Consider the following 11858-nt stretch of genomic DNA (forward strand, 5'->3'; position numbering starts at 1 on the left):
TATGTGTGAGTGTATTGTGAGTGTATGCATGTGTGTGACTCTGTGTGTGTGAGTTTATGCATGTGTGAGTGTATTGTGAGTATATGCATGTGTGTGACTTTGTGTGTGTGTGTATGCATGTGTGAGTGTATTGAGTGTATGCATGTGTGTGACTGTGTGTGTCTGAGTGTATTCATGTGTGAGTGTATTGTGAGTGTGTGCATGTGTGTGACTGTGTGTGTGTGTGTGTGTGTGTGTGTGTACTCCTTATTAAGGTAGATCACATTACACAGGCAAGGAGGGAGAACAGCACAGAGCTAACAGCTATAACCAAAATCTCTAAGGGGTTGCCAGCAAGTCAAGTGAGGGATTCCGAGGCACAGTAATCAACTTAAGGCCTTGCAGAGTGGGAAATCAACATATTTCCCTCCTTGGTTTTGTTTTTGTTTTTGTTTTTTCTTAACTTTCTCATGTTATGAGCATACAATGCTGGAGGATTTCAAAGCAATCCTCCAAAAAGATGATAGTAAAGCCCTCAGGGAGACTCATCATCCAGGGAAGTTGCTGATGCTAAGCCTGATGAACTCGTCCTGGGGATCCACACAGTGGAAGAAGAGAACTCTTACATGTTGTCCCCTGACCTCTACCCAATAACCATGGCACAGGCACCACCCTCTCACACGCTAAATAAATACGTAAGATTTGAAATTATAAAATGGGCTGGAGAGACGGTTCAGTCACTAAGAGAGCTTGCTGCTCTTCCGGAGAACCCGAGTTTGGTTCTTAACGCCCAATATAGGTGGCTCACAACTGCTTGTAACTCCATCTCCAGGAGATATGACATCTCTTGGGCACCTGCACTTAGGTGCACATACACACACACACACACACACACACACACACACACACACACATCGAATAAACCTTAAATCCTGGCATGGTAGCACATGCCTTTAATCTCAGCCTTTAAGATGCAGAGGTAGGTAGATCTTTGTGAGTTTGAGGCCAGCCTGGTCAATATATCTGATGTCTTCAGACCTAACAATACCAAGCTCCATGTCTGTCAGGGTTATATAGTGAGACTCTGTCTGGAAAAAAAAAAAAAACAAAACAAAACAAAAAATCAAAAAAAATCAGAAATTCTTACAAATTAAAAATAATGCAAGTACAATTCCTTTAGACCATCCATTCACATGCTCCTCATGCAGTTAATGTTTACTGAGCTCAGGGGTCATAGCATCAGTTCGTGGGACAGGAACCAGTTTTAATGATTCCCAAGTGGCCCTAGTGGGTGCTGATGAGCTGGGAGAGATTTTTATTTGTTTGTTTTGTTTAAAACATATCTGGATTTTCTAGGGCCATGATGATTATTCTAGTCCATCTTTCCCAAGGATTTATCTTATTTTCTGCTCCAGAGAAGAAAGCAGACCCCCGGGAGTGCACAGAGGGAAGAACGCCCTGGGGGTACAGGGAGGAAGGTGGCTTTAATGGTCCTTCCATTCAGAAGGCTTGGGCGAGTGCCCGGGCTGCTCGTACAGAAGAGAAGCCAGGTATGGTGTGATCAGAGCACTTCTTGAACTTGAACATGGAAGGGACTGTCCTACCCTTCGAAGGGTAGGCTTTGGGCAATTTCTCCTCATCTGGTCATTCTTGGGTTATTAGCCTGTGGCGGTCGTTATAGGAACCCAAGGAACATCTTGGGACAAGAAATGCCTGCCCCTCCCACGGAAGGAATTTGTGTGCACAGCCTGGGGCTCTAACTGTTAAACCCAGGTTGACTGTCTCCAACTCAGAACACCATCGGTCTGAGGGCCGGAGCAGACTGCTCTTGGGTGTTTGCAGGGCCACTCTGTTCTGAGGCCCTGGGAGGGGAGTTGGAATATCGCCCAGGAGCTTGTAGGGGGATCAGCTCTGAGGAGGTGTCCCTTTGACCACGTTGCCAGTTCCCTAAGCTGTTTCACAGGAATACTCCTCTACTCCTAAGTCAGACCCCGCTTTTGGGTCTGGACCTAGCAGCTAACGCCATGCTTTCTCATTGCTTGTTTCCAGGAAAGGCTGGGAGGCACAGAACACCTCACCTCTCCTTCCTGGATAGCCAGTCCTATGAGATCAGCCTGTGCCTGCCTTTAAATGAAGCTCAGTAACTTTGGTTTGTAAAAGCAGATTGGAGTCTTACTGTCACACTTCTTCTTTCCTAGCACTCCTGTTGGAGATACAGAAATGGAAACCCTGGAAAGTGGCGTACATGGCTTCTCATGCTAACATAGGTAGCTGATGTCACTAAAGGGACAAGACATGACATCTTTTACCCATTTGCCTGTTGTGCCCAGGTCGCAAGACCCCCAAGCAAGACCACCACAGAGCCAATATCCGATGCAAGCACACAGAGGTTTTTATTAACAAAACAAGCAAGCTTGGTCCACCATCCAACATCTGACACATTGGGTGGAAGAGAACGGCCCCGAGCACTCACTTGAAGGGGTTTATATAGGAAAAGTTAACATGCAGCTTGGGATTGGACGAGGGGGCTAGGGTGAGGTAAGCATAAGGTTACTAACTGCTAACAGGTTTCAAGGTATCTGTAGAGACATAAATTTTTATTCCCCATGTCCTGCTTTTGTTGACACATTCAGATTCGTTGTTGTAGTCCTACTCTCCTCTAAAGTCAGCTTCTGGTCAGTTGAGTTCATTACTCCTTCTATCTTGTTTTGCCAAGTCCAGGATACATAGATTGATTTTCCCAGCCTTAAGTTCAACTTCTGATCATTTCTAAAACTGCTAGTCAGCAAATGCCTTTGGAGGAGGGGAGGGGGAAGCGTCTCTCAAGATGGCTACTGATTTTTCCCTTTCAGCCTCCCCTATAAACACGTGATCTTGGAGGACACTGCGCTAAAGATGTGCTCTCTTCTCCATAGATGCAGTTTGTGGAGAGGAGGCTAGGCAAAGCCTCTGCAACACCATGTGGCCAGTCATCCACAGGAAACTCACTTCCCCCAGCAGTGGCTGTTGAAGAAGACCCTCCAGGCCGGTCGGCGGTGGTGGCGCACGCCTTTAATCCCAGCACTCGGGAGGCAGAGGCAGGCGGATCTCTGTGAGTTCGAGGCCAGCCTGGTCTCCAAAGTGAGTTCCAGAAAAGGTGTAAAGCTTCACAGAGAAACCCTGTCTCGAAAAAACAAACAAACAAACAAACAAAAAAAAAAAAAAAAAAAGAAAAAGAAAAAGAAGACCCTCCAGGCATCCAGGGAAGGAGCTCATGGATGGCTGCCTTCTTCCTGGCTTGCAAGCTCTGTACCAAGGCAGTGGTCTAGATGTAGCTGAGTCAGACCAGGCCAGTGAGCATTCCCTGGTGGATGGTGGGCGGCTCTCATTTTGCTGTGGATGAGAGCCATTCTGGAAATGAAGATGCCGTTTATCCGGTGGGGAGTTATTTCTGGGGAGGGTGGCCATGGAGTGCAAGCGCAGGTGACCTCTGGAGACTTTGACTCAGCAAGTGCAGGGTAAGTCTCAGGCTTTTGTGTTTGTAATTAGTAGCCAAGACGTTCTGATGGATTTTGCACAAAAACTACCTCCTCTTAATAGCATGTACGTTATACGAAAGCAGACAGAGGGACTATTTGATAAGGGGAAGGGGACTAGGAAGTGAGTCGGAGAGGAGTGTGTGTGTGGTGGACAATAATAGCCAAGCATGTTGGTATCTATGTATAAAGATGTCACCATGGAAGCTATTACTTTGAATGATAGTTAAAAATAACAATACCCCGCTCCCACTTTGTTTTCAGTCTAGAAAAGCCAGAAAACCCTAGTCTTAGGAGTGGCTGAAAACTGGTGCTGAGGTCGTTGGCCTTTCCTGATTACACTGTGAGGCTCCCCCTCGTTAGAATTCCTAGCCACTCCCCCAGCTACATGACCGCGTGCATGATTGCACACATGCACTGTCCAGTAGCCAGGCAAGATGCTTAGTCATCCTAGGGCCTTACATCCTAGGTAATCCATGTGCTGCATGCAGTGTGATCACGTAATCTATGCATGTGTGGCATAGCTACATAAGCCCATATGCGCATGTGCAGGGGGGCGGGACCTATAAAAGCAGGCTCCATCTATTCCTTCCCTCTCTTCCTGCACGGTCACTTCATAGGCCTATGCACACCCCCTCTCTATTCCCTTAATAAACTCTTATAGTGGGTTTTGTTCTGCCCTGTGGCTTTTCTTGCGTGGTAAACAGTGCTGCTTAATAAATAACATCGCACCACTTAATATATAACACCCCTTCTTTCATATGGATAGCCATGTATTTCAGTTTGGTGTGAATTGATCAGATGAGGAATCTTCAAAAGGAGAGTGATGAGCCCTTAGCACTTCTTAGGGCACGATTTCCATCCCAGGTGCTCTTAACCATTGAGCCATCTCTCCAGCCCAAGACCTGGCAAAATCCTAAACTACATTGAGATTTGTTAAATAGAAAGAAAAGGAAACTATTAATTTTCCAGGCCTACTCTGATTGTCCCATGTAAAACTGCACAGCACCCATCTTCTAAAAACACTCAGTATGTTTACTTTTCATTGTCGATCAACATCTACCAGATGTAAACTCCACAAGAGCAAGAATTTAAACTTTTTACATAAATAGCTGCAGATATATATATATATATAAAAAAAAAACGGAGAAAGGATGATGGATCCCATCATACTCGTTGTCTAAGTTATTTTTCTGTTCCTGTGCTAAGACACTATGACCGAGGCAACTTACAGAAGAAAGAGTTTACTGGGCACTTAGAGTTTCAGGAGATTGGAGTCTGTGACCATCATGGCGGGGAGCATGGCAGCAGGCAGGCAGGCATGGCGCTGGAGCAGGAGCTGAGAGCTCACATCCAGGTGGAGATGATAGAGACAGAGGCAGAGAGAGAAAGAGAGCTGGGAATGGTGTGGGCTTTTGGAACCTCAAAGCTCACTACTAGTGACACACCTCACAATCCTTCCCAAACAGTTCCATCAAATGGGGACAAAGAATTCAAATATACAGGGCTGTAGGGATCATTGTCATCCTAACGACCACACTTATCTTCCTAAAACAACACCGTAGGCTGGAGTATGGCTCAGTGGCAGAGCAAATGGTCAGCACATATGGTGCTTTTGATCTTTTGCCCTAACCCCAACAGACTGTCTCTCCTCTCTCTCTCTCTCTCTCTCTCTCTCTCTCTCTCTCTCTCTCTCTCTCCCTCTTCCTCTCTTACACACACTTAAACATTTGCATGTACACACTAACACAGACACACACACAATCTCACATAATACATATATTCACACACATCACACACATTTACAGTCACACATACATATACAATAACATGCTCTCACATATATGTACAACACACACATTCATACACACTCTCACACATGTACGTTTTCACACATATATATCACTCCACATACTTATAGTCATACACACACATGCACCCTCACATAATCACACACACACATTCTCACATACATACATCCATACACTCAGACATACATACACACACACACACACACACACACTTACACACACATGTTCATTCGCACACTCAAGCTAAAGGCTCAATGTCAGAGCAAGACTACATCAAGTGATGTTTTCTACCCCCACCTGCCCCCGCCCCACATCTATTCATCAGACGTTCTGAGATGGACGGTGACACAGTTTTTTCTATTGCCTCAGTATCCGGAACCACACGTCTTATTAAGTGCTCATCCACTAATTCCCATGTGGAAGCTCATGGATGACTTGTGTTTTGTTTGTTTTAACACCTGATATATTTCAAAGATTCAGCAGAGTCTGGGAACTGTTGCCACACTCTTCAGAAGCCCAGGGCTTTAGCTAGATGAACGCTCAGTGCAGAGAACTGATTTTACCCAGCCCCAGATACCATACGGGAATCAAACGTGCTGAAACAGGTGTTTGGATCTGGCAGGATGGAGCTCTTGCTATGCTTCCTGATTTTATGTCCCTGCCATGACCCGTCTGAAACTTCCATCTCTATTAGGGAATAAAAACAGCAGCTCTTTCACAGAGTTGTAGTTAGGACTGATTAAAAACTTAGATGATGGGCAATACTGTGGTTGGCATACACCAGGATTAAATGTTTCCACAGAGTCCACAACTGTTCACTGAGAACCTATCCAGGACCGGCCTCACCAGTGTCTCACGTTGAAGGCAAAGCCTCTTCCTTCCCCGAAGGCATCCAAGCACACTGTTCCACGGGTTCCTCCCTTTCTGCCCTCTCCTCTTCTGCCCTCCCCACAGTCAACAACTCCTTACCAGCTCTTGTCTGGGGACTGTGAGACGCAAAGGATTTCCTCACATACATGATTAAAAGGACATGTTACCTGTGAGAGCAAGAGCAAGAAGGGCAGGTGAGAGAAGCTAGCACAGACCGCAGGAGAATCCGTGCAAGGGAAAGAGTCAGAAAGAACAGATTATAGTAGATAGTCTGGTCAGCGTGTGGAACTGGGTGGAAAGGAAGCTGATCAGTAATAGGAGTGAGAGCTTTCTGACGGGCAGCCCTTGCAATGGGGTCTTCCATGGCCAGGGTGATTTTAAGTAGCAGGACAGGATAATATATCCTGGAGGACTCTCATCACCCTCTGCTCCTTTCTGTTCCCTTTGTTTACTAGGAGTTAAAGCCAGAGATGTGAAGGGAATCTTGCCCCTGATGGTACTAATGGTGATCGTTTTCCTGCTGCTCCTGTTCTGGGAAAACGAGACGACTGAGGAGATTATGCTGACCTCCATAGAGCATTTGCACGTGGACTATCCTCAGAACTCTGCCCTCCTGAGGTACTGCAACTACATGATACTACAGAGAGTCATCAGGGAACCTGACCACGCATGCAAAAAGCTGCATGTCTTCATCCACGAGCGGCCTCAGAAAATCAACAGCGTTTGCACTTCCTCCAAGAAGATGACGTGCCCAAACTATTCTGACAGTTCCTGCTTCCAGAGTGAGACAAGGTTCAGAATGACAGTCTGTCAGCTCATCGATGGCACCAGATATCCTGCCTGCAGGTACCAAATTGCCCCTATAGAGGGCTTCGTTCTTGTCACTTGTGATGACTTGGGGCCAGTTAATTTTCAGGGATATATTGAATAGCTCGCCAGCAGCACAGAGTGTGCGAACTTCTCTCTGGTTAACCCGAACTGTGTGGCTGTGGTGTACTGCTGTGAGCGGAATGGGGCGGGGGGCGGGGGGATTGATCCTCCCAGTGTGGCTGAGGTGCCACCACTGATTCTGTGTCAATAAAAATATCTTTGCTGAATTAAACCACAAACTCCGCATGTGTTTTCAGTTCTTGCTCCTTACTGGTGAGTCATTTAATGAGAATTGACGGGCATCTTGTAGGACTGGGTGAGTGAGTAGGAGTCACTTAGGTTTAACACTCAAGGGACCACCAACCAAACATCAGACAACCAGAACCCAATTATTAATCTATATAAACAACAGTAAGTCAATATTCTGAAAAGTCAAAATCATAGCAAAAATCCTTTTTGTGTAAAATATCTTTATCTCCAAGATCCAGTGTGGTAGGACAGGATTGGATGAGGCAGATTATATGAACTTATCAGCAGAGAATTGGATCATTTTGTTTAAAAATTTTAATTTCGTGCATGAAAGATTATATATGGCATAAATTTTTTGAATCACATTTTTATTTATTCTTTAAGAGTTTCATATTATGTGTGTTGTTTGTTTAAGACAGTATCTTATCTTGTAGCCCTGGATGGCCTGGGATTCACAATGTACAACAAGCTGGCCTCAAACTCATGGAGATCTGGTCTCCTCTGCCACCTGAGGGTTGGGATTAAAGGCCTATGCCACAATGCCTGGCTCATACAATATATTTTGATCATATTCATTCCCCGCCTCCAACTTTTCCTAGTTCTTTCTGATTTTCCTACCCAGCCCCCTAATTGGTTATGCATTACAAAGTGATCAGCCTTGAAACTGTATAGACATAAACAACAACAAAAATGACTCAACAAAAATATATGAGCAGTAATAATAAAAGAAGAGCCAATCAGTTTGAGAATGAAGGAACATAGAAGGGGTTGGAAGGAGAGGACATGGCAGTGGCTGGAGGAAAAGGAAGAAGGGGGGAAAGTGACATGATCCTGTTTTTATTAAAAACGAATTAAAAATATCAGCTTCATGTTCTTTCTTTCTCTTAAAAAAACAACAACAAAAAACCAAACCATGGAATTCAACTTGAGCTGGCCAACTACTCCTGAGCATGGGGCCTGCCCTGAGGTATGGCTGCTATACCCAATGGCACTCCATTAAAGAAAACTGAGTTTTTCTCTTCCAGCAGCAATCAATTGATAGATTTTTGCCGGGGTGATGGGGGTGGGGGCTGTCTCCACTTCCCCTTCAATTTACTTGTTTTATTTTGTGTGTTTGTGTCACATTCACCAGAGAGGTGAAAAGGGGGCCTCTAACTCCCTGACACTGGAGTTACAGTTGGTGTGAGACTCTCCGTGAGTTCTGGAAACTGAACCTTGGTCTCTGCAAGAGCAGAAAGTGCTGTTAACCTCTGAGCCGGATCTCCAGCCCTCAATTTATTTTTTTTAAGAGAAAGCAATTGAGGTCACCTCTTAGGAACTTTTCTCCTTTAATATATATATACATATATATATATATATATATACATATATATGTATATATATATACTTTAAACTTCTTGTTCATTTTGATCAAATCCACCCAACTCACTCTCCTCCAACTCCTCCCACGCCCCCTACATCTCCACCCACAACTTGGTGCATTCTTTTCTTTCTCAACCCAGAGCCTACTTTCCTGTGTGCCACAAAGTCTAATCAGAGCCATGTATGTCACCCTGAGTTTGGAACTAACTGTCAGAGCCTGAACCTGTGGGCTCCCAGGGTCGGCAGTGTGTGGTATGGCCCATGAGTCCTTTTCCCCTCCCTGGTTGACTGCTAAGAGGGCCTGACTTTGGTGCACCCATTCCCAGGATGCCAAGCTGCAGTAAGTTCATGGTTGCCATAGCCAAGCTGTGTACAGAAGGTGGTATTTTGCAGCCCCTCTTCCTATCCCATGGCCCTTAGACTCTTTCAGTCCCCTTTTTCATAATGCTGTGTGAACCTTAAGGGGTGGTATAAATGTCTTGCCTAGGGATGAGCGTTTTTTATTCCCAGCATCTTGTTCAGCCATGAGTATTTGTGTTCACCTTTGTTCACTGCAAGGAGTGAACAAAGCCTTTGTTTAAGGAAGAGAGTACCCTTTGTCTGTAGACAAATAACAGTAAATAACAATAAACAGAGCTATTCAGAGGGTGGTTTGATGCTATGTTGATTCAGCTAAGCAGCCCGATTAGGGTCTCCTCCAGAGTCAAAGACCTTTTCAGTTGTGGTTTACAGTATTAGGCAAGACCAAAATCCAATCAGGAAGCAGTGGGTTACCCTCATAACAGTCATGCCACTGTTACACCGATAGGCACATCTTGCATGGTAGGTTGGTGTGTCAGTTCACATCAGTGTTGACTCATCAATGCCTTTGCCCCACAGCACCCTACACAGCACTGTCTGGCACACTGAGAGCCAGCCAGCAGGGAAGAATCTTCCAATCAGTTCCAGCTTAATTTCTCTACAACTTTCATCCAACAAGTATGTGTTGTCTACAGCAGGAGGATGGGTAACCAAGAGAAGTGAAAGGAGCCTATATTTTGTGTATAGGGGCACTTCCGGGATCTTTAAGGCTTTTCTAAATAAAGATTATATGACTTATACTGCATCTGTTCCTGTTCATCAGGTTCTCCAGGTTGCAAAAGAAAAGAAAAGGAGATTGGAAGGCATCTGACTGGTCAGAAATCATTTCCCACAAAGACTGTGGAGAGATGCAGATACCAATGTCCCAAGGAAGGACTGAGCCTCTCTGAACTAATGTTTTTCCTTTTCAAAGTTTTGGAGGAAACAGAGGGGGCTTTGGAGCAGACTGCCAGCTCCTTCCCCTTTTGGTTCTTAAATTCAGTGTGTAGACACCCCATGTTCAAGTATGGACAGGGCAACCTCACAGCCAAAGGAGAGAGGAAGACAAATAGAGGCACCCAATTCTGGAAATTTTATCAAATATTGATTACTAGTTTCCTGTCATTAGTCTTCTAGTTGTTAGTTTTTCCACCTATAAAGCTAGGTAAACTTGGAGGTTGTTTTCAAGTCCATTATCCTATAATTCTATTTCTTAGGTAGTGCAGAAAGCAGCTTTGCTTGAGGGAAGGCTTGGGGTTGGAAAACAGTAAGGAATATGGGCAATGGACAAGTAGGGGCCAGTTTCTGGAGCCATTAATTCCGAGGGATGTAGTTTCAGTTCTGTATGTGAGAAGGCAGGGCTCAGACAAGTGAGTGGGCCGGAGCAGGGTGAACGATTCCCAAGCTTTAGAGAGCTCGTTCTGTCCTGATCGTCTCAGCTGAGAGACTTCAGCTGCTGCCTCCGCCATTTGGACTTAACTCAAGGTCGTATCAGAAGAGGAGGTACATCTCTGTGGGCTGCTAAGCCTGACTTTTCAAGACGTTAAGTTATAACTGAGTAGGTGGGTTGATGGGGAGGAGGACGAGCATCCCAAGCGAAGCACGCTTCACACCCGTCTCATGGCTTCTTCCCCACGGGGCAGTCCTTCTCCAGATGAATATTATTTCCTAGTTCTCTGTTGGAACCCCATCGTCTTGGCTGCCCTGTGGAGTTTTGAGTGCTACCAAGTGAGCAGAGCGCTCAGCGTCTGAAGAGAAAGGGAGCTGCAGCAGGTGCACTGAGAAGTGACGTCCACGAGGGTAGCCTCGCCCCGAGGCAGACAAAGTCGTCCGTGGTGCTGTTTTCTTGCACCATCCCTAGACTTCAGTGTCCTTCCCTCTGTTCTCATCACATTTTCTTCCCTCTTTTTTCTCTGGCCTACTTAAAAACAAATTTTGAAGATAAATAAATCCCCTTTCCGCGATACAGGGACGGCATCCATCTATAGGAACCCATCTCTTAGTATCTTCATTCAGTGGAAATCAAAGGCAAATTCAAATGAATTATGACATTTTAGATTGTAAGCGCCTGCACTTACTGGGGCAACATCACCTGATATGGCTGAGAGGAATGAAATCAGACCAGGCTGGAGGGGCCGCAGCACAACTGAGGCTGTGACAATTTTATTGAGAGCCATCTGACTATTTATATCTTTATCAGAAACAGACTATAATGTCAGTTTCCAGGATCGATACTGCTGCAGTTGCCAAGATACAGTGAAGCTTACGAGTCATACAGAGTACGCAAGATTAATGTCTAAGACCAATTGTCTTCTCGAGCTCCCAGGCCCCCTTGACTACTAAGGGAACATACAGAGAAACACAAGGTGGCCTGAAGGCTTTGCTGCCTTAGGGAGTGCATCAGTCTCTCAGGAACCGGAAGGGACACTGTGCCCCAAGGAGCTATGAACTCTAACCTGAAAAACCTATGACAGAAGACTCTCAAGGCAGCTAGGCCAGGCCAATTCCATGATTCCCTACATTAGATGCTTTACTTTGGGTGTGTGTGCATTTTTTAACAAATGTCTAATAGTTTGAAATCAAGCAGAGGCAGCTGTGAATTCTGCTCGTCTGAAATACGTGTTTCACAAGGACAGGATCTCTGTACTGCTCTTCCTCATTACCTTTCCATTTGCCTAATATCAGCTCATTAAGAAAGGCCAAAGCAAAGGATTTAAAAACATAAGAAAAACAGAAAAAAAATAAGTTATTTACAAATTCTTCCTCCATCCAAAATCTACCAAGTCTATGCCCAGAGAACACAGTCTCAAGGAAGACATGTGGACTGAGTTCTTAATAATCTGCCAATGGTCCGGTGTTTTAG

The 11858-nt window shown here is 45.1% G+C and overlaps 1 protein-coding gene and 1 long non-coding RNA gene across 7 annotated transcripts in view; both read left to right on the forward strand.

Annotated features, from left to right (window-relative positions):
- Positions 1 to 3144, forward strand: part of LOC131919472 (uncharacterized) — a 6920-nt gene extending 3776 nt beyond the window's left edge. For 4 of the 6 annotated variants that reach the window (XR_009381262.1, XR_009381261.1, XR_009381265.1 and 1 more), the window contains one exon: positions 2029 to 2590. This is a non-coding gene — a long non-coding RNA (uncharacterized LOC131919472). Of the gene's footprint in view, positions 1 to 2028; positions 2591 to 2894 lie in introns of those variants that run through there. The other 2 variants (XR_009381263.1, XR_009381264.1) reach the window with 2 other exon arrangements.
- A 2007-nt stretch (positions 3145 to 5151) lies between these two features.
- Positions 5152 to 7196, forward strand: Rnase12 (ribonuclease A family member 12 (inactive)). Its single transcript, XM_059273699.1, has 2 exons — positions 5152 to 6369; positions 6631 to 7196. Exons 1-2 carry the CDS (start codon positions 6336 to 6338, stop codon positions 7104 to 7106), a joined length of 510 nt encoding a protein of 169 aa, XP_059129682.1. The 5' UTR covers positions 5152 to 6335; the 3' UTR covers positions 7107 to 7196.
- Positions 7197 to 11858: the final 4662 nt, after the last annotated feature.

The sequence above is a fragment of the Peromyscus eremicus genome, chromosome 9 (genome assembly GCF_949786415.1).
Source record: "Peromyscus eremicus chromosome 9, PerEre_H2_v1, whole genome shotgun sequence".
Lineage (NCBI taxonomy): Eukaryota > Metazoa > Chordata > Mammalia > Rodentia > Cricetidae > Peromyscus > Peromyscus eremicus.